The sequence below is a fragment of the Mchenga conophoros genome, linkage group LG4 (assembly GCF_057382185.1).
Source record: "Mchenga conophoros isolate Kocher_MC1m ecotype Shallow Benthic linkage group LG4, M_conophoros_male_GT1.1, whole genome shotgun sequence".
NCBI classification, from domain to species: Eukaryota; Metazoa; Chordata; class Actinopteri; order Cichliformes; family Cichlidae; genus Mchenga; species Mchenga conophoros.
In genome coordinates, this window is record NC_140529.1 from 19,935,795 (window position 1) to 19,959,484 (window position 23,690).

At 39.4% G+C, this 23,690-nt stretch overlaps 1 protein-coding gene across 1 annotated transcript; it reads right to left on the reverse strand.

The window, feature by feature from the left end:
- Positions 1-3,464: 3,464 nt before the first annotated feature.
- xpo6 (exportin 6) lies at positions 3,465-23,681 on the reverse strand. The gene is made up of 25 exons (XM_085270889.1): positions 23,359-23,681; positions 22,886-22,928; positions 22,044-22,134; positions 21,025-21,137; positions 19,294-19,491; positions 18,196-18,355; positions 17,781-17,858; positions 17,142-17,673; positions 15,150-15,276; positions 14,950-15,059; positions 14,711-14,819; positions 14,446-14,538; positions 13,685-13,754; positions 13,390-13,549; positions 12,626-12,718; positions 12,059-12,203; positions 10,078-10,227; positions 9,727-9,916; positions 9,475-9,630; positions 7,088-7,202; positions 6,800-6,971; positions 6,501-6,662; positions 6,254-6,352; positions 5,274-5,504; positions 3,465-4,089 (listed from the first exon to the last, which is right to left on the reverse strand). The coding sequence occupies exons 2-25, from the start codon at positions 22,886-22,888 to the stop codon at positions 3,988-3,990; spliced, it is 3,459 nt and encodes a 1,152-aa protein (XP_085127015.1). The 5' UTR covers positions 22,889-22,928; positions 23,359-23,681; the 3' UTR covers positions 3,465-3,987.
- Positions 23,682-23,690: the final 9 nt, after the last annotated feature.

A 23,690-nucleotide genomic window follows, 5' to 3' on the forward strand; every position in this document is an offset into this window, starting at 1 on the left:
TTTAACTCCAGTGATGCCAGACCTGTGTTAGTTCTCCGTACACGCGTGCGTCACTCAAAATCTCCCTTCGCTTTCAACCCGATGGATTTCAAAAGAAACACTTCCACGCATAAATCTTATTTAGTTGATATTTTCGCCTTTCTGCAGGTGAAATCCAGCTCAGTTTAAGAGCTGAACACTGATCTTGCTCTTCACTTTGCCCTTTTTTTGTTGAAAATGTGTATTTCTAAATAATAACAAAACACTTAGGAGACGCAAAGCAGAAGCAAAGATATGTTAAAATGGCCATTTTATGACCATTCAGCCTCCGAAATGCATCTTTTTGTTGTTTTAAAGTAACATCTGTACTTGCCAGATGTCTGTTAGTCATTCAGCCTCCACAACTCACATTTGCAAATCTGTGATTTTCTTTAGATCTGGCACTTACCGCAATTTACAATTGCAACTGTTAGGTGGTATTTCAACAAAAATATTTCAATGACCTGTGGATGTAACTAGAACTTCACTGAAATTAAGGATTTGATCAGCATCAAATACAAGCTTAACAAATTGGATATACAGGACTGTATGAAAAAGTATTTGTCGCCTTCCTGGTTTCTTAGTTTTCTGAGTATTTGTCACTCTTTCATATTTCAGTTTATCAAACAAATTTTAATATTCGACAAAGATAGTTCAATCAATTACAGCAAGTCGTCAAGGTCTGAAGCAGCAAAGCAGACTCAGACGGTCACACTACCACCACCATGTTTGACTGTTGGTATGATGTTCTTTTTATGAAATGCTGTTCTAGTTTTTTGCAGATGTAACAGGACTGAAACCTTCTAAAAAGTTCAGGTTTTTTTCTTGAGTCCACAGAATATTTTCCCAGAAGTCTTGGGGATCATAAACATGGTTTTTGGTAAATGTGAAATGAGCCTTAGAGTTCTTTTTGGTATTCTTCTTTGAACTCCTGTGGAGGCTTTTTTGCCTGGACTCTTTCTTATTGTTGAATCATGAACTAGATGTTGTTCTGGGTTATATGTGAACACCTGGACGAGTCGTCAGTGCACTCACCATTCACCACTGTTTCAAATTTTCTCCATTTGTGGATAATGGTGTCATGTGCTGCTTTTTCTTTGTTTTTTTGCGTATCTTACTTTGTCAGACAGGTTCTGGTTAAGTGATTTCTTGATCCAACAGGTCTGGCAGTAATCTGTCCTGGGTGTGGTGAGTGAAACTGAACTCAGCTTTCAAAAAAAAAAAAAAAGGAAAAATGTGGTTAATCACAATTAACTCATGATTCATGAAGGTAGGTTTGGATAACTTTTTTCCATTAATAAGTTAACTCATGATTTAAAAACCGAAATCGGGAAGGGGAAACATACTTTTTTCCTGTCACAGCATATCTCAGTGGCAACAGGTCTTATGGAGTGATGAACTCACTTTTGAAAACTTTGGTTCAAGTCATTTTCAGTAATATAGAGGTGGTCAGGATAAATGTACAACAGTGAATGTCTAGTCATTTGTAACATGGTGAAAGGGTTGAGGAAATTATGAATGCAGAAAAGTAGTCAGATTATCATCCAACATGAAATACCACCAGGCAACAGCTTCATTAGTCAGCATGACAATGATCACAAAGGAGTGTAGCAAAATCATACCTGGATAGAAAAACACAAAATGGAGCACTTAGATGAGACATGGATCGGCCTCTCCAGAGCCCAGACTGCAACATTACTGAAGCAGCGTGGCATCATGTTGAAAAAGGACAGGAAAAATGCAGCCAACATCCAGAGAAGAGCTTTGAACGTGCTTCAAGAAGCCTGAAGAGAACTATTCCTGAAGACTAATTAGGTACATTACAAGACAGCGTGACTAAGAGAGTTCATGGTAAATGAACTGGTTCTTATATAGCACTTTTCTACTCTGAGGACTTAAAGCACTTTATACAACAAATTCATTCACCCAATCACTTTTTTTCTAAAGTGTTAAGTGCTCCGTATCTAACATCCAGACACTTTCACACTCCGATAGATGCATCGGAGAGCAACATGGGGTTAGTATCCTGACTGGAGCAGAACCACCAACCTTCCAGTAGCTGACCTGCTCTGCCACCTGACATACAGCCACGCCAATACAGACAGTGCAGACGTATAAAGTTGGTCATATTGACTTCAGTTTTGTTAAAATTCCCTTATATGTGGATTTATATTTGCAGATTTTTCAATAAACTGCTGCTCCCTTTAAATTTTCCTAAGAATCATCTTTTTTGCAGTCTAGGCTTGACGCTGACTAGACTGCACGGTACTAATCAGCATCAAGGTGAAATTTTGTAACCAAAATCCTCTCTTATCAAACTGAGTGCACTTGACAGAGTCCACTAAGCAGTCACATTTAATGTAAGCTTAGGATACACAAAGCCAGACAACATTAGAGCCATGTCTTTGCTGCTTGAGTTTGTGACATCTTTTCATAATTTATGAAAATGCACCATTGTTCTTTTCCACCTTGTACATGTGAGTCTGCACATATTTGTCATGTGATTGATTTTATGTGATGTCATGTTTCAAGGCTTCTGTTGGTTTTTTTCTTAGAGTTAAGACATGTTCTGCCTGATCCAGTGGATCAGAAAAGGAACATTTTTTGCATATTACTGTCATGGCATGCCACACATGGTAAGCTCCACACCTCACCACCTGTTGATTCACTTTAGTTTAATTTACAGTCACTACTTTAAAATATTCTATTTATTGTTCAATATTGTTTCTTTATTAAATGTATTTATTTTTCCATCACACCTTCCAATGTTTATATGGCGTGCACACATATTAACCTTGCAAGGTCAAAGTTCTGTTTTATGTTATATTAATACATCTTTCTTTGTTTGAGTTACCTGGGGGTTGGCTTCTCCTGTCTGGCAAAAGGTGTGGCAAAGGGCTGCCAGACCTGAAGTATCACTGACAGCCTAATTGGATTGCACCACATGCTTCATTGCCTGGGGGGTGTTTCATGTTTGTTTCATTGTTTTGTATTAGTTGGTTATATGGCAGCCATCTTGTTTTCCCCCGTGTGTGTCATTTGGTTTAGCTAAACCGGTATTTAAGTTCCCCTGTGTGTCATTTCAGCAGGTCAGTTTATCATATGTTTGTTTGAGGTTTTGTTAATTATTATCTTGAGTTTAGTCTATTGAGTTGACCTCTTTTATTGGTCTGCCTGTTTAAGTTTTGGCTTTGTTAAATATGTTTTCATATTTTTGGGTCAATAAAACCCCTTTGTTGAATTAAAACCACCTGTGTCCTTTATGCTTTACTGCTTGGTCCCTGACAATTACAAATAAACAAAACAAAAAATAAATAAAAAGTCTAAAACATATTCTACAGTAGATGACTGTAGTGAAATAAAGGAAAACATAATCTCTAATAAAAAAAATTCTCATTATGAATACTATAAGATGACCAGCAGAGGGCACAGAGACCAGCCAAAGGTTTTATTAAAAAAGCACTTTATTATTCAAGCAGGTTTTCTCTTTTCAGAATGGAATGATATGAAAGATCTTAAGTTGAGAGTCTCTCTCCTTTGGAGATTAAAAAGGCAAAATGAATAAAAGCAGACATTAAAGAAAACTAAAACAAAACTCAAAATGAGTTGAAAGTGCTCTGTCCCAGCCCAGCTTTGTTGCAGAGGCGTGGGAAAGAAGGCCTGGCTCAGACTGCTCCAGGTCTGGGCAAAAGCCAAATGCAGACCAGGTTTACATTTCTCACCAAACTCATTGGCAATTCACAAGGAGGGCACTGCCTTAAAAATAATAATGTGCCAACCTTCTACAGTAGAAATCAAATAAAAACATCAGCAGCATCCTCAACCTCCAATTACCTAACCGAACAATGTGTGTTGCTCCATCCTATTACTTTGAAAAGGTGGAGCACAGCTGAATTGGAGGAGTGTCGGGGAAAGTGGTCAGCACAGGCAGTCCTGACGGTATGTGGAGTGGTTCAAACAGTCATCGTGCTATAGCTTGATGGTGCCAGTGGGCAGGCTGCTGTTGCACAGTCTGTAGTAGCGAAGATCGTTCACCAGCCGCTGAACGCTTTGAGTGAACGAAGGCAGGTCCTTAGGAAAGAGGAGAAGGAACAGACACTAATATTAATTTATGAAAGAAATGCACAAAAACACATGTCCAGTAAATAGATACAGCCATGACTGATAGAATAGTGAAGCTATAATATATAGGTTTTCCCCAAAACCTCAACAACTCCCACCCCCTAAACCACCTCGTTTCACACGAGGTGCTGAAATACAGTATTCCCTTGATTTACACAGTAAGTGAAATTCTGCTAAATTTGAGTGACATAAATTTACAGACTGATGTAGTGAGCCCACGAAAGGTGAACCATAATGTGGCGCGGGAATACTGTAGTCCAGAATTAATATTCCATTTCAAGCATGAAATAGCAGCAGCAGGCTGAGAGTGTGCATCATCACAGAGACCACCACAACAAGCTATTTCTTATACACACAGTTAAAGATTATTAGCTTTTAATTAATGTGTGGGAACTGGTGCTACGTCTTGTTTAAATAGACCAATCAGCAGACATTAGGTAAATGCACGCACAGACTGAACTGGCTTCCCTACCTTCAGCTAATTTTTGTAGAAATGGATGAACAGGAAGTTGGCTGGCTCCACTATGGTGGCTCTCATTATACCCAGTATGTCAACATTAATATACAGCAGCACGAAGGGTGTTTATTTACTTTGTTAGACTTAGAGGTTGGCGGATGTTCACTGTGACTGATGTGAGGGCTACAAACTCATGTAAGTTCGAAGAAAAATAAGGGAGTAGTTTTGCCTGCACAACCAGAAACTCTGAAAAATGTCATTTATGCACATCCACACATGAAAAACAACCCAAAAAACAAAACAAAAAACAAAAACAGTCCAGAGGAGTGGTCTTATCAGACAAATTAAAACACCTGCGTGTTTTTATAATGTTAACTAATTATTTACTGTGCAGCCAAAGTTTAACAGAATGCAAGGAGATGGGGTAGCAGCAAATAGCAGATAAGCTATTACAGTTCTAAAGAAAAAAAAAAGACTAATTTGATTTCTATGTACAGCTGTTGGAGCAATCTAAGTATTGTTGCCAAATTATTTGTGCAACAAGTGGAAATTCCTGTGTGTGCCAACAGCCCCTGAGATATATTTACCCATATTAACCTATTGGGGGACAATAACTTGCAAGCCCACAGAACAACATGTGCAGCATTTTTTTTTTAGAAAGTGCCACTGAACTTACCTGTTCCAGCTTGAAATTACGTGCGAGAACAGCTCGTTGGCTGCTGTCCACACCGTGGCAGCCATTGAGGAATTCCGGCATGAAGGCCGAATAAAAGGCATCGAAGTCAACAGAGGCCATGTTGTAAATGGCAAGGGTGATTTCCTCCTGAAGAAGGTCGTGACTTTTGTGGAGAAGGACTTGCAGCAGCACATTGATGAAGTGGAAGAGCATTGAGGTCCGGAAAAGCTTCTGAAAGACCCACAAACACACACACACACACAAAAAAAAAAAACGAAAATGAAAATGAGAGTAACGTTAGTATGTGTTATAGAATTCACACATGTGGACGAGGGAAATGTGTGCTGCCTTAGTTGCACTGTGCAAGAATTGTGATGTTGGGACCCATTCACTGCTGCTTTAATTACAGATAATCAAAATAAATACATTAAATTAATTTAAACCTACTTATTATTAGAGTCACACTAACTAGTTAGAAGGAATGCCAGTTGGTTTGGCTTAAGATTTCTGTAAATTAGAAACTGTGATCCAAAAAAATTACTGTCATACTATTAACATCTAAAACAGAAACAAAAATAGAGCGCACTAGTTCCACCTTTTGGAATTAACAGGATGTTACATGTTAAATAAGGAGCCACATTTCATTAGTTACGTATAATCTCTTATTTGGCCGAAGGTAGAATCTGCAATGTTTTTGTATCCACTGTATAGATCATTTGACTAGCAGCAATAATTACTGTCCAGTATCAAGTCCAATAAATTGTATTTAGACCACTAGTTTCAATTCTAAAGCTGAACTTACACTGATGGCTCTAACAGTTAGTTTAACATTATTATGAATATGCTGCACTTGCAGATACACAAAAAGTGAAATCGGTGCACCATTAAAAACCTGAGACTGTGGCAGACTACTTAAAGAGAACGGGTTTGTTTCTGCCCTTGCTCCTAAAAATCAACGATCCTGACAAAGTTGAACTCACTCTGTGGTATAACTTGTGCTTGCTGTTGAGAGACTCCAGATAGCACAGATTCTGCTTGAAAATGTGGATATCAGGCTGCAGGAAAGACTGTCCAAAAGCCTGGAAAATATCAGCACACGTCAGGAAATTTAGTGGGACGAGATTCAACAATATCAATAATCACCTCTCCTACAGCTGACATTACAATTATAAGTTCTTTAAACGTCACATTACAAGGATTAGGGCTGTTCTATATGCATGAACGCACCTGCATGGCAGCTGTGAACTGGGCTTCATTTTCCATTGTGTCTTCTGAATCTCCTCTTTGGACACTTGTTAAGACTGAAGTTTTAAAGAAGTACCTCCAGTTTTGGTGAAGTATTTGGTATAGCAACTCAAACATCTCGGCCTTGATGTCTGGAGAGGATCGCTGTCAAACAAACCAGAGATTCATCCATTCATATTTTAGTAAGGTACAGTATGTGTAATTTCTTAAAAAAGAAGTGATATCACAGATGACACTTTAGAGCATACCCACAAGTCAAACAAAACAGTGATGCAACTGACCTCTGCCACAACTGGGTAGACCTGCTCCATGCACAAAGAAAGGATGCTGGGTAGGAAGGGCTTAAAAGCTTGACCGGGCTCTTGCACCACCACCTGTAGGATTTTCAGGAACTTCTGCACCACCCTACACCCTGCACTGCCCTCATGCAAAATACTGGCTGCCAGCTGCTCCCTAGAGCAAATGAAAACAACAGAAGTTACTCAGTGTTAAGATGACGTAAGATAAATGTGACTGCAACAGGTGGCTATTGTTTGACATGACGTCTTGAGCTAGAAGCTTTTTTTAACCTGGTGAACATGCTAAGAAATGTGTGGATGATCTGTCCTGTGAAAGCGACACCCATCTGGACTCGTAACGCCTGGAACAACGTCAAGAAGAAGGCCAACATCTCATCTGTCACATCTACGAAAGAGAAGTGACAATTAACAAAACTGAAGCGATTACCTAACATGTGGATCTGGTATGGTGTTACATGAAATTATCTTGCATGCAGTGGTTAAAGTTAGATAAAACATCTTCTGCAGTATTCATAGTAATCAGCTTTACTGTGGACTTTAAATATATGTGAGTGAATCAAGCTGAAATTCTAGATCAGTGACAACAAAAGTCTATGCTGTGGCCACCAAAGCCTTTTTTTCCACTAGTGCCTACTCGGCTCGACTTAGTTATTAGGGTTTTCCATTAGATGGTAGGTGCCTGGTACTTTTTCAGTACTTACTCAGCCGAGGTGCTAAGGGAGTTGACTTGATTAGAAAATGTGACGTCAACAGCCTGCATGCCACTGACTGGCCAGGGAGTGATGTTGCCGAGTCACGAGAGTGACTCCTTATGCTGGGTTTACACTGTGTGATTTTTGGCCCATTTTGAGCAGATTTTTGAGTCGTGCGACCTTTTTGGCGATCGGCCTGATTTTGACCTCCATCGTGTGTTGTGCATTGTGTAGTACACGTGGGGTAACGAGAAGCGATTAACACCTCACGACCAGCTCCCGATCATCAATCGCTTGGTCGTGAGGGTGTCACCGCAGCTTCTCACACTGCGCACGTGCAAACACAAATGTCAGCGAAAAAGACGGAGTAGCACAGCAGTGCAGTGTGTGATCTGGACACAAGCGATGGAGGCACAACTTGTAGAACTATGGCAAGCTCATCCGAGCCTTTTCGATGTGGCCTCACAAAATTATCACGACCACAACAACCGTGAAAATAGTTGTGTTACGATTTGGGGTTTGGCAGTGTATTGTTTTAGGCGTTTTGTTTTGGCGTGACTGTTATGTGTTTCCTGTTTTACTTTGAAAGTCTGTGTTATCTTAGTGTGTTCAGTTTACGTTTCCCTGTCTCGTCAGTTCTGAGTTGCCCCAGCTGTGTTTCCCTCTTGTTGTCCATTTCCTGATTACTCCCTCTAGGTATTTAAACCCTGTGTTTCAGTGTGTCATAGTCGCGACCTTCCCCTCGTTGTAAATAGTTTGGTGTTTTGATGTAAATAAATATCGTATTTTGCTTTAAAGAAAATAGCTGTCGATACTTTCGTTTGGGATTTTTTTTTTTTGTGTAAGCCCGTATTAGTCTTTTTTTATGGGTTCGCCCTCCTTAAGAGCAGTGAGCTTGGGGGCCTTTTTCCCTTATTTTTATTTTTCCTGTGTTGCACGCCGGTTGCCCAGGCCAGGGTGTAACAGTTGGATCTACACTGCTGCTCAATCACAGCTGCCGGATCAATGTTTTTCATTAGCAATTTAGCAAAGTTGATGGTGGTGGTGTGCGTGTCTGTGTGAGTGAAAGACAGAGAGGGAGAGCGAGCGACAGAATTTCTGTTATAACCTTCATTTTATGGACGCACAGTGTGAGCACTCGGGTCGCATCAGAGCATCGGGCCGTATAGTGCGAGACCCTGCATCGTGACCTACGAACTTCTAACCCCTGCGAGTCAATTGTGCAGTTTGAGCAGAAGCTGAATAACGCGACTGAAAAAAAAAATAAAAAAAAAAAAAATAAATAAATAAATTAAATAAAATAAAATAAAAAATATCGCACAGTGTCTGCCCAGCTTTAGCAGCAGGCATACCATCGCCTTGATGTCATCCATTGTTGTGTTGCGTTTGTGTCACAATTATGGGACTTCTGGGCCATGTTGCTATGATCCCACCCACACTGATGTGATACTCAATTGTAATGGAAAACGGCAAAAAAAACCCAAAAAAAAACGTCGAGTGCCAGCAGAAAAGAGGCAAAAGTGGACCATTAAAGATGGGCTGGGTTGAGATAATAGCCTGAGTGAATGTATAAAAGATTTCTTAATTTTGTAATTATGTTTGAAATCATCATAAATATTTTAGATTAAGTATTTAAATTTAAAAAGGCGATCAAAACCATGAAAAAAAAAGCCACAAGCTTAATTAAAGTCCATTTTTGATTTGGACTGTGTTTTTAATCTCAGTACTGGCTGTTGGCTATCATGTGGTGAAATGAACATATTTTATAGAAAATTAGTGTCAGCAGTAGAATACAAATTAATCTGTAAAAACAAAAAAGAAGGAAATACTGCATCTTAGTATGCAAACACCTTTTAATCATCATATGCTGATTAAAAGGTGTTTGGAAGGAAAAAGTTCAAAAACTTGTGAATGTGCTGTGGCATTAAGACTGAGAATGACCCAAACCACAGATATTAAACTGACCTGGCTGCTGAATAAACACTGGAAAATGGGTGAGGGACACTTGGACAGACTCCTGAAGACTCTGATAACAGATCTGACGTGACTTGGTGGATTCACTGGAGACACTGTCCACTATGTCTCTGAGCACAGGCAGAGTCTGCTGTATGACTGCTTTGACTACACGAGAGAAAACATAATTAGGTGGACAAAAAGTGACTCAGCATAATAAAATTAAAAGAGATAAGGAGTTACGAAACCTAAGTAAATACTGACTGTCATTCAGGCCAGGCTGCCGTGAAGTAATGTTCACTGTGCCTCTTAAGATACGATATTCTCGAGTGAGCGCAGCCAGCAGGCTGGCGTGGTTGCTTGAGCGTGTCTGCCACTGTTGTTCACTCTCTGGTAAATTTGGCCAAGGAAGCAGCAGCATATTGGATAAAGCCCTACACACCAACATGTGAGCCTGTACGAGAAGATTACTTCATTTACTTCATGTTCAAGGTCACACAGAAAATTTAAATTGGCGACAAAATTTTAAACAAATGTACATATTCACATTGTTATGCTGTGATTGAAACGTGATACTATATAATGATTGATGGAAAATAAAAGTACACTATTTACCTCCTGGGGAAGTCTGCGTGTCTGATTTTGTGTAGTAATCAGGTTGAAGATGTTTTGAACAGCTGGCAAAGTGACCAAGAACACAGGCCTCACTGTAGAGGTTATGGAGACCATCAGATGGCACGCTGACAGCATCAACTTTTCAGGTACCTGAACATTTAAGTGTAAAAATTTTTAAACAGACTAGAAGTGGAAAAATATATTTTATAGCTTTTTAAATTTGCAACATTTTGTTATAAATACAAGCTAGGGCAAGATAAACTGTATGGATCAGATGTTTCAGATCAACTTAAAGACATCATGCCTCGTCCCTGTACCAAAGACGCCACGTCCCAGTGGCCCCCAGGATTACAGGCCCGTGGCATTGACCTCCCACATCATGAAGACCCTGGAAAGGCTCATCCTGGACCAGCTGCGACCCATAGTAAGACCACACCTGGATCCCCTTCAGTTCGCTTATCAGCCTCGTCTCGGAACTGAGGACGCCATCATCTACCTGCTCAATCGTGTCTACACCCATCTGGACCAGCCGGCGAGCACTGTGAGGGTCATGTTTTTTGACTTTTCCAGTGCTTTCAACACCATCAGGCCGACCCTCCTGGGTGATAAGTTAGCAGCGATGCAGGTGGATGCTTCTCTGGTGTCCTGGATTGTTGATTACCTGACAGGAAGACCACAATATGTACGTCTCCCACAGTGTGTGTCTGACAAGGTGATCAGCAACACAGGGGCACCACAGGGGACTGTCCTCTCCCCCTTCCTCTTCACCCTCTACACCACAGACTTCAGCCACTGCACAGAGACCTGCCATCTTCAGAAGTTTTCTGATGACTCTGCGGTGGTTGGATGCATCAGCAGGGATGATGAGAAAGAGTACCGGGCTGTGGTCGACTCCTTTGTTACGTGGTGTGAGCAGAATCATCTGCAGCTCAACGTGGCAAAGACCAAGGAACTGATCGTGGACTTCAGGAAGACCAGGAAACACTTGACCCCTGTTTCAATTCAGGGGGTCAGTGTTGACATTGTGGAGGACTATAAATACCTTGGAGTACACATTGACAATAAACTGGACTGGGCTAAAAACACCACAGCACTTTACAGGAAGGGCCAGAGTCGTCTCTATTTTTTGAGGCGACTGAGGTCCTTCAACATCTGCCAGAAAATGCTGAGGATTTTCTATGAGTCTGTTGTGGCCAGTGCGATCCTCTATGCTGTTGCATGCTGGGGGAGCAGGCTGAGGGTCGCAGATGCCAACAGACTTAATAAACTAATCCGTAAGGCCAGCAATGTTGTGGGGATGGAGCTGGACTCCCTCAAGGTGGTGTCGGAGAGGCGGATGCTGTCCAAGATAAAGACAATGTTGGATAACACCTCCCACCCACTCCATGACATGTTGGTCAGTCACAGGAGCACGTTCAGTGAGAGACTGAGATTACCGAAAAGCACCACTGAACGACACAGGAAATCATTCCTGCCTGTGGCCATCTCCCTGTACAACGCATCCACTTAACACACTGTTTGCTGCTACAACTACACATGTTTCTTTTCCAGCTATTTATTTATGAGTGACTTATGTATGTATGTATGTATGTATATGTATATATTGTACTATTCTTAGTTCGTGTATTGTCTGTCTTGTCTTAATGTTGGTTTAAAATGGAGCACTGTAACAAAAAATAATTTCCCCCAGGGATCAATAAAGTATTCTGATTCTGATTCTGATGATTCTGATATATAAAAACTGTGAACATGGACTGCATGTTTCAAGCTTTGGTTAACAGTTTCTAAATTATACTTCTTCCTTAATTTTTAAACCACTGTTGCAACATGAAACTTACTGTGTCTGTGACATGCAGTTTCTTATAAACACAGGTTTACTTAAGTCAAAGATTCTGCACAAATTCTTTCTAAAAAAATTTTCTAAATATAAATAGCTGATTAGTTAAGGCTGGATTTGTAATATGCTTGACATTGAAGCTACCTTGGTTGTGATGAGCGGGCTACTGGCGTCGATGGCAGACTTAATGAGGTTGATGAACTGGCTCTGGTTTTGACTGTGGACTTCACTGTAAAACTGTGCAAGCCAGTGAGAATAAGCTTGCAAAGCAGCAAGAGCCTGTGCATGTCTGTAACAAATGAAACCACATACGCACACAGAGTTAAAACACATTTCTTACTTATACTGCTTACCTAATTTGCTAATTTGTGTAACTTTGACATGTCTAAAGCCATGTTCGTGGTAGCATTAATTGTATTTGGCACACAAAAACTCATATCTTCTGAACATAAAACACTGAAGCCAGAGTAAAAATATTCTGTCATTTTATTATGTAAAACATGAGGTTGCTCTGAATGCAAGGCAACTGTGCAGCAAGGGCGGCTGTCCAGTGTCCACAACATTTCACACAAACCCGATAGCTATTCACACGCTCAGCTCCCTGTTCTCTTTTGCATGACACTGTCTTTGACTCCATGAGTCTTTCATTTCTAATGGTTTGATCACATATAAAATTTTACTGTTCAATGTTCCTTTAAACATGATACTCACACATCAATGAGGTCTGGTTTGAGCACAGAAGGCACAGCAGTCTCCAGGTCATAGAGGCTGGTCTGGGAGCCATAACAAGTCACTTCAACCAATCTTAAAAAAGAGGCAAATGTTCCTTTTTGATATTTTACTCATTCCTTAAAACCATCAGTTAAAATATGAAGAACTCAGAATTCATACAACCAAAGAGCAACTTAAATAAATCACACACACAAAAAAGAGAAGGCAATGTCAAGATAAGATTTTGTAATGCTGGCGACAAAAGTCTGCAACACTAACAGCGTACATTTTTAAATACAAACATAGGATTCGGAGGGGTTTGCTATGAAGAAAGATTAAAGTTAGGAGGCTACATATGAACTTTTGCTAGTTAAGCTATAACGCATTAAAGCTTTCTTTAAACCCTTTAATATTTAAATGTATCCAGTTTAAGGTGGATCTATCGTCTTATTCGCAACACTGATTCATTGTACTGTTATATTATTTATGTTCTTTATACATTTGTAATCATCTTGATTGATAACATCTCTGATTGGAGTAAGCAGAACTAAAAGGGAACTTCTTTTTTTTTTTGCTGAAGAACTGTAATATGATGTGTTAAATCACCCTTTTTAATCTGAGCGTGCACAGAATCTGAAGCAGAAAGCCAAGCTTAACAGAAAGTTGATAATCATTAACTCAAACTGGAGTTTGAGGTTTTGTTGAACCAACTAAAAGCAAACAAAGTCTGGCTATGTTGACCTTGATTTGTAATACACGCTTACCTCTCTACCACAGCCAGGGCGTCACTGAAACGTGCAGCAAAAATATCTCCAATGAAATACTCAGCCAAGCGTCCAACAGCCTGAAGTAGGGAGCTGAGGTCCCTGAGAGAACAGTGAAGTCGGCGACAGTCGTTCTCAGCAGTGATATTTAGCCGTCGACCTAGATAAAAACAACAAAGAGACAAGAAAACAAATGTTACAGGATCGATCTAATATTTTAATCTACAGAAGTGATGTCATTTTTGAGTCGACATAAAAGCAATGTTTTTTTCCCCCATCAATAAATTGTACTTACTTGTGCCAGTAGTCACAATAAACTGCTGTAAACCGAGGTATACGTCCAAATTTTCTTGAAGAACTGGAAACTTTAGAGCAAAAAGAAGAATAAGGAGGAAATTGTTACATGTACTAACACCCCCACATTATTATAACCTCAGAACTCACAGGCAACTTAAATCATTACTAAAAGACCTACTCAATTTTAAGGCAGCAAGTTCAAAATAAAATTTAATTCAGTTTTATAAAAAGAGTTATAAATAAGTATAATAAAGCCACAATTATCTTCTTTGAAATGATGGTGGTATTGGTTTTCGTGAATGAGATATTCTCATGACTCATCGAGTGATGCTACTACCAGCCAATCGGTGGCATGCAGTCTGACAACGTCACATTTTAGGTACTATTATGACACTATTACACTACTACATTATGACCTAATGGAAAACCCTGAAAACCATGGCGAGTCAATCCGAGCAGGTACTAATGAGGCTTAAGACACCTTGGTGTGTATTTGATGACAGTTTAACCTATTAATGTACTCCTTTACAACAAAATTTACAATGCAGAACAGAAAATACTTCATGCCATCATTGTCAAGTGATTTCACTGTTTAAGGAAACTACACTGTGCTGATAAATGGGTCATCATGAGGTTATGAGCATTTCTGCTACTAGATTTTCCAAATCTAAAAATAATAAAGCTCTGATCTGGTCTATTTAAAACGTCTCTAAACTGCCTTACAAAATACAAAAGGTGACACCAACAGTGATTTCTTACCAAAGTAGAGAATGCATAGGATGGGAGCAGCTCCATCACCTTGGCAACCACCTCCAGACTCTGACGCAGGTACCTTTGCCACTCAGTCTGTTGCTATGGTTACAAAATGAAGCAGAGTAGTCAGACACTGAAGATAAAACCATTTCTTTAGTCTGTACTTATGCTTAAAGCAAATTTAATGCTTCATGTGGCTACAAGATAGACAGATAATATGAAACAGTGCAGATGATATTTGTAATAATTTTACATTATTAAATGTTCTTACATCATCATCCAGAGTCTCGTCGTCCAGCTCTTCTAACTGGGCTTGATTGCATCTGAACTGTATGCGATTCAGAACTTCCCTTAACAGAAGACCTAAGGCATCTTTGTACCTGCCCAGTTGGCACATGAATACATTACACAACAGCAACTTCACACTCAAGAATGAATGACAAAATAGGAAATCATTAAATCAACTTTAGTTCTTTGAGTGTTTCTGTAAATATCTCTTGAGCGTCTTACCTATTCAGGACACTTTCTCTGTCTGGTAGCCTGCTTTTGATTTTCGTTGTTAAAAAATCCAAAAACACACTCCAAATGTCCAAACAGGCAAAATAGCCTTCATGGGTGGGCTTAAAAAAAAAAAAAAAAATGTGCATGAGAAGGAAGTTTACATAGAATCTTTAGCTGCATTGCATGAACGTGGAAAAGGTAATCATTACCTGGTTGAAAGTGTACTTGAAAAGCAGGGCAAGAAACTCTACAATAGGAAACTGAGGACTTGACTCAATTCGCCTCAAGTGAACACTGACAAACAGACGCAGGAAGTCTGTAAACTTTTCCAGGTAACTGCAAGATAAGAAAGGAATAACTGAAGCAAAAAGTCGGGACATACATCTTACATTTAAAACATGAAATATTAAATACAAAATATATTTGGTCTAAATGGTCAACAATATTATTACTTATCAGATTAAGTGCAGCATGTAACTTGATCATAATGTTTCATAATCCTGCAGATGCAATGTTTAAGGGCATAACAATGTGGCGCATGTGTCTGACCACTCATGAAAATTTACAATGTCACAGATGTGTCTTAAAAAAGCTTAATGAAAGAGACACAGGTAAAAATGACTACATCTAGTATAATCTTCAAAATAAAATATATACAACTTATCATCCTGCAAGCAGCCTATTTAAATAAATATATATATTACATAAGAAACTAGGGCTGTGCGATATGACCAAAATCTCATATCCCGATATAAGAATTCTATCGTCCCGATAATGATATAAATCACAAAAATGTAACATTTTCTGTAAATTCTGTGAATCTCGGGCAGCTCGACTTGCGGGAAGTGTTTCCAGCTGCGCGTCATGTAGCTGGAGTCGAGTGTTTTAACCGATGTATGAAACGATACATTTTTAGACATAAGTTGTAAAGGCTGCCGTTTTCTTTGTGAGTATTTATTACATGGCGTGCTGCGGGGAAAAGCCTGTTCTAACGTTTGAGTCTAAGGTTTATTTTTTAGCACCTGACGGCTCTTTTTTTTAAAGCTCTTTCACGTGATTCAGTTTATTGTGAAAAGTCTCAACAGGATCTTGAGCTTTATTGTGAAAGATTTGTGGAACATAAACAAGCGGACACGCGATGCTGTTACTGTCGTTGTTGCTAACCACAACGCATAAAAACAGGCGCTTGTCGGTCCATAGTGTGGTTATATTAAATATAAGAGAAAGAGAGAACTTTAAGAAATTAATATAGCCACTACAGTGACCATCAAAACGGTGAAAAAAATATTACCGTAAACAGTTTATTTTGCGACACCACGAAACAAACGATAGCGTAAAATGAAACGATAGATGTTTTTATATCGTCATCCGATATACATCGTTATATCGAACAGCCCTATAAGAAACTAATAGATATTTGCAAAAGGAAACATTCTTAACAAAGACCAATAGGGATGGCAGAAACCCCCCCCAAAAAATCAATACATAAAAATAGGACAGACAAAAAAGGGAAAAAAAACAAAAAAAACAAACAACTTAAAATAGCTGACTGGTCTTTGTACTCAATCTCTTCATATTCTGCAACCCATCTGAAACTTGTGGTGCAGACTGCCAACATATTATCATCAGTCTGAGTCCATGTCAATAAGAACAACTCTGGCTGCCAGCTGGTTGCATTCTAGTTAAAAACCATGAAACACAAAGGTTGCTAAATGCAAATTTAAAGGTTAATTAGGAATTTTCTGTCTATGAAAACAACAACAGATACACGATTTATCAGTTAATTGCTGTATTATCAGAAACAGATTGCACATAATTGCCAACTTGACCCCACTCAATTGCAGACTGACTCCCATCTTTTATGGCAGGTTTTAGTGACAGTGTTGGTATGACTGACAATCTCATAAAAAAGTAAGATAACTTCTTCCTGATTGGGTATTGACAAAGTTAACTCTGAGGACATAATGAAGTTGAAAAAAGGTAATAAATAACAATATTGGCCAATGCAATACTATTGCAAGTAAAGTTATGTGATAGTGTCATATTGTGGGGTGCGACCAAAATACCAATTGGTAAGTGGCAATGACATAACATGGAGGGAGAATGCCGCTGATACCTGTGTCATAGGATAAGTAAATGGCTGTACAGAGTGAGTTTGCTCATGCACCAATGCTCTGGTCAAATTAAGAATTGAGCCATACCTCTCATCAAGTTCCTGTAAGCGGCTCTTGATTGTATGAGCATTATTTTCTCGTGTCAGCCTTTGAAGAAGAAAGAAGGTCTGCTGGAACATTCGCAGCAAGTACTCCTCAAAATCCATTGGCACGCAGTTCTTTGACACCAGTTCATTGACACAGGTCATGGCAAGTAAACCAAGCCGGGCCCGGTCCACCTTGTTAGCCTCGTTTTGCTGTCCGTTTAGCTCTCCTCCATTTGATGTTGGTGGCATTGTCCCAGGATTAAGCTGTCCATTTGAGGAGGAGGAGTTGGAAGAAATGAAGGAGTCTGTCTTGGCCTTTGGCCGAAGATCACAGCCAAATCGTGCAAAATGGAAAATGGATGCCAACAAGGTGGGCGTAATACTTGTAGACAAAGGGATCCAGCTGAACAGGTGGGCCAAGCACTCCAAAACAAGGCAACAGAGCTGATGACTCTCATTGTCCAATGCTGCCATGGGCTGACAAAGCAGTTTTGAGTACTGGCTACCTTGAAACAAGCTGCCCAGCAATTCCACTGATTCAAAAACACAAAATGTTATGGTTAATAAAGAAGAAACAAACTCCTGTTTCACAATTTTAAGTCTTTCCCATTTTAACCATTGAAAGGGACAATTCACTCACTGCTTTCCCCTGAGGTGGGTGAGGGAGGCGGTGTAGAAGCTATGACACTGTGCTTGTCCCAGTATGTCTCCAGAATTCCTGAAAACAAGTACCCAGTTACTAACACATACTGAAAGATGTCTGATTTGTCATATTTGATCCTAAATAAAGTTAGCAAACCTTATTATATTTTTTATATAGTAGTACTTTACTCTTAACAGTACACCTGCATTTACTACTGTCCTTTCCATCCTTTGAAACGTGGCATATTAAGATCCCTCAAAAATGTTGCGAAACTGTCTGTTTGCTAGAACATAGGGACACCTCTGAATCTTCCAAAAAAAACAAAACAAATATTAATTTGTTGCAGGGGGACAGGGAGAGACCCCTGTTAAGTAGTACTAAGAGTTCACAAAGCATTAAAGGTTGTCCTCACCGGTCAACAGTCCAAGCACTGTTGGCACCTGCTCCAGCAGCAGTTTGCGGAGCTCCTCTTTCCTGGCAACACTCAGGTCTTCCCTAGGACATGCAAGCTCTTCTGATGTGGTTTTTAACATAACCAACCCCAGTGGAGCCAGAGCCGGGGACTGGATCAACTATAGACAGGAGATTGATGGACACACACACACAGTTCAAAAAGTTAATTTTATCAACTACCTAGTGACCTACCTAATTCTCCAAAATACTTTCCAAGCTGTTTGGTTAAAAGCCTGCTGACAGACTTTATAGAAGTTGGTTAACAGATCAGGTTATTTCGTTGTGTACACTTAAAGCCTAACACAGCTGTTTTAGAATAAAACAAAAGGACCTTTATTGAATGTAATTTCCCTTTACAGAACAAATGCATTACACATACTAAGTTTGGCTGTTTAAGGAGGCATTGATTAGCAAAACACACCACGAGACAAGATGATATCAAGCTCTAGTTCATGTGGCTTACCACTCTGAATGAACAACTTAATGCAGAAATCATTTGGGTTTATTTCAGATATTTCATGAGATTAAAACAAAAATGTATTTTTCTTAGATTATAACTGAACTTCTCTATTTAAGACTGTGCCACTTCCTCAAAACATCTTTGTGCAAACTTAAAATGCTGACATAAGTACAGCAAATTGATTAAAAACACAACAACAACAACAAAAAAAAGAAAAACAAAAGACAACCTCAAAGGAAATTGGAATAAATGTGACCAGAAGGGAAGAACAGAGACGGGATATTTTTTAGGACTACTTCAAATTACACAAGAACATATATATGTTCCATGCAACAGAAGCTCTGGTTTTATAATGCAACTTTTGTGTCTTCATCAGCTTCATTTCATTACTTAACCCTTCCACCAATAAAGATGACCTCCCCTGTACCGATAATGACAAGTTTTGACACTTCATCAGTATCAAAGATGTGGTTTGATATTGAGAGACCACCCTCACTAACATTTGTTGCAAACCAAGTCATTTTGTTCACTAAACAGGCCTAAAATATGACAGACACCACTCAGGTCAGAAAAACAGCTTCAAGGGTTACTCCTTACCTGAAGGGTGTTTGTAAAGAAATCGTGGTAGAACATCGGCCAATCCTGGCGACCAATGTCTACAATGACTTTACAAAGCTTATTACGGATAAAATAGGGCACAGATTTGTGCTGAGCAAGGAGGAGTTTGGGAAGACAGCTGCGAATCTCCATCTTGTCCTGGGAAGCAACTCCAATCCACATCTTGTTTACCAGGTTCTGAAAATTACAATTAGCAATCAACTGTAAAACATGTGTACAGATGACAAAAACATTTATACAAACATATGCAGTGCACTTCCACAATGTCTTAGGCCCATTTTATAAGGGATTATTTTTTCCCCACCCAATCTGTGCACAGAACTCCACAATGACCAAGGAAAAATATTTGTCAATTTATTGGAAGGACCCTTCACTTGGGTAAAGCACCTTTGCCAGGTATAGTATCTCAAATCGTCTTGGGGAAGATCCTGCAAGCCTTTTACATTTTAAAACATTTCTTTCGTTATTGGAGGAATTTTTATTGTTGAACCAATGATGGGGAGCATCAGTGCGCAGGATTTTCAGGTCTGCTATGTTTCCCAAAGCTACTGCTCTTTCCCCTCTTGCTCAATTACATTTATAAATCACCAGCCTGAAAGCCAACTACACTCTGGAAAAAAGGCTTTCACTGAACAGGGCTGCTCATCATTTTCCAGCATCGATCTGACCTTCCTGACCATCCACCATCTAAGAAAAACACCATCCCATCATGCTGCTGCTACTAACAGCTGCCTGTCTTTGGTTCCCTCCACACAGTGTGGCAAAACACACTTTTTGTGTTCCACGAACCAGCGACCTGTCCAGGGTGTACCCTGCGTCTTGTCTTATGAAAGCTTGGACAGGCTTCATCTCATTGCAGCCATAAACTGGACAGGCAATTAGGAACAAATGGATCAGACCACAGGATTTTGCTTCCGTGTTCTGAGTTGTTCAGGTGTATTGGGAAAATTCTCAGCCGTTTAGTGAGGAATAGTGGCCACTCTAGTGATAGACTGGTAAAATGTTGTAGTTCCTAACAGCTTTCACTTAAGAATCAGAGGTTTCAGTGCTCTTGACTCCTGAATGAAACTAAGGTATTTTTATCTCTTCTTTTAATTGCAACCCCCTCCAGCTCTCACTAGACTTGAATCACAGCTTGCAGGAAATTCTCTAAATCTCATAGCTTGGTTTTAACTCTAACATACACCACAGATAGTGAGAAAGTCAAGGCTGATGTTTTCAGTTCTAAATTATGTTGAATTAAGGCACAAGTCCCAATCAGCTGTACAACAACCCCACAACCCACGGATAAAAGTAGGATGTCATATGCAAGAAAGGGAATACTTCAGTAAAGGTTTTATATTAAATAAAAGATGTAATCCATTTAAGATTAGTCTGAAACATAATATAATGAGGTTAAAAAAAATTAAGCATTTCAGATATACATTTTAAGTTAAAGGCAGTTTTTAAAGGGCACTTTATGCTCATTCTTTCATTCTGTGGTAAATTTGCTACACTTTTAACTAACTTCACTTGCAGAATTATAAAAAATGAGGAAACAGGAAAAGGCCATGAAATACATTCTTGTTAACATACGCCTCTTCTTGCAGTATGCATTTATTAAGTATCTAAAATTATCTGAAAACAAAATGTTGAAAAAAAAGAAGAAGAGAGAAAGCTCTTGCTAGTACTTTGAACCGAGAACATGCATCTTCCACCTACAGGACTTACTTCAAATACTGTGAGACTGTACATCATTACATACTCATTCCGAGTATTGGAGAGGAAGAACATGCAATGGCGCCACGCTCCAGTCTGCTGTGCAAAGTTATTCAGCAGCTCTTCTGCAGAAAAAAGGAAGTAAGCATGAGCTCTCACAGAAGTAGTTCAATACTAGCACCTCGCTAGCAATCAGACTGAAAGTAATGCGTCACAACACAGGAAGTGGATTTAAAAAACCAAGAATGCAAAAGATTAATGTTTTTTATAGAAACAAAACAATTTTAGACCACCTTAAACATGATCCTGACACTCAACAGTATCTCTGTATTTATAGATCCAGACTATTCAAAGCAGAAATATACTATCGTTTAAGAATTTTAAGGATAAGGGCAAGAGAGTTTCACATAGAGGAAACTCTACCGTTCATCTACATCAAAAGACAAAGGCTCCTTTAGCTTTCTTTTTTTTTTTTAAACCAAGAACTGAGCTCTACAAAGGTTTCCCTTTAATAAAGCACATAACAATTTTAAAGTTAATGCATGTGCTATGAGACATTTTAAATGGTATAGAAATGGTATAGTACTTCTGGTAACAATTAGCAAGGGCTGGTACCGATTAGAAATGTTTAAGGTTAAGAGTCAACTAGCCTCGCACAACATGAGCACATTGTGGTCAACCTATCCACAGATATGAATGACAGACCAACATTCACCAAGAAATGCATTGATTAGGTTCCTTTTTCCATATTTAATTAAACATTTTTAGCTCTTCTTTAATTACTGTAGATATTTTGAATTTATTCAAGAGCAAAAACAGGTAATCACACAGGAAATGAGGAGGAGTGGTCAACGTGCATGAAACGTTTGTACATTACTGTGGATGATTATGGGGTAGACACATTAACCCTCAATTACACATTCTTACACTGCTCTGTGTCATTTCCATTTCAGACCAGCCTGATGGGAACCTTAAAATACTGCATCATGGTCATACTTCTTAAGTGTACTGTTTTGCAAGACCTTACTTACCGATTTCTCTTTTTCGCTCATTAGTTGTGCAGCTATGAAAGAACTCCGTCATCAGCCCCTCTAGTGCGCGCAGCGATGCCTCCTCTGAAGCCTAATAGGTAATAGAAAGTAAAGTACAAACAACATGAGCGATCCATCACCATATAGAGCATAGAATCACTAAGTCTTTAGAGGAATTCCTTTGTTTTTTGTGTACAATCGTGGTATAACCACTCAATCGTGCTTAAATACAGAAAGAGAGTCCTCATACACATGTTCACACATATTAAAGAGAACAATACACTGGCATACAAGTATCTTGTTCTTATAGCCAATTATTACACCAGCTTGCTGTTTGGTTAAAGCACTTAGTTATAAAAGGCAACAGCACAGGCTTAATCGTAATATAGTTTGGCACTACCCTTGTTTTCTCATGTGGATGAAGTTGGGCCTTGCCTACCGAACGCAAGATAGCATATCGAGATTTTAGCCCCTATGCCAGGCAAGTCTGAATTCCACAAATAAGCCACAACTTGCCGAGACTCAACACTAGTCAAACAAAATATTCGGTTTTGCAAGATGGGCGTCCTGTGCCGTAAAATGGCTTTAAGAGCTGTCACATCCTGTGAAATACCTGGCCTCAGAACCGTTAGATAACAAAAAAGGTATACAGGTATAAGTGCATACAACGTATCCCCATACGCTGCCAGTTGTATGCTAATGTATTTATCTTCACTAATGACAGATCTTTATATTCAGAAGTAGAATAAAGAGTTAAGCTTATCCATTGCGTTAGCCCTCAGCAGGAAGGGAGGAAGAAAGATGAACAACTGGATAAATACCAGAGTTTAAATTATACTTACCATGTTTAGCTGGCTCGGATGCTGTCTTCAGTTGACTTAGTCGCTGGTTAATTACAGTAATAAGCCAACATTAGTTACCCAGTTAGCCAATCGTGCGGCTAACATTAGCTATGGTACTGCTGGCTAACGTAACCGCAAAGGGTTATCATCATGCTCAGCTCGACTGCTTAAACTGATATCTACATAAAACTAGCTAGCAAAGGCTGGCCTCGCTGGCTGTGCTTTGAATGTATATATATATATATATATTTTTTTTTAACCTTGCTCGAATAAAGCGGTTTTCGACTACCAGGCATAAAGACTTGACATTAAATTAGCTATGCCGAGCCCAGAGGCTAGCCGCATTGCAGCTCAACGCTAATTCCACCGTTAGGTTGAATACAGAAATATAGTTTTGTCAGCATCTAGCCGACACCACGTAAGTGTGCAGCTTTAATTAGCGTTTTGTGTCAGGCATTTTGATGCTAAATTACCCAGTTGCTAACGCTGCAGCGGATGGCTAGCCAGTTAGCTTTTCTAGAAGGATGAAGGAATAATTTTCGTTCGCTAACTGTCAACCGCAGACATGCTCCTGTGTCCGGACACGACAGTCTCGATTTCTAAAGTCAAAGCGGGCTTTAAAAACGCACAAACAAAAACGTTTACAAATCCGCAACAACAATAATTATAAAATGCTATCAGCGACCGTTCCTGTCATTCCCCTTCTCGGTGCTTAGGGCGGCTCAAGAATAAAGCTAGCTTGCAGGTTTCAGGGTCTCCATTGCAACTTCCTCTTTTGCTGCAAACAACCCAATCAGCTCTGTCA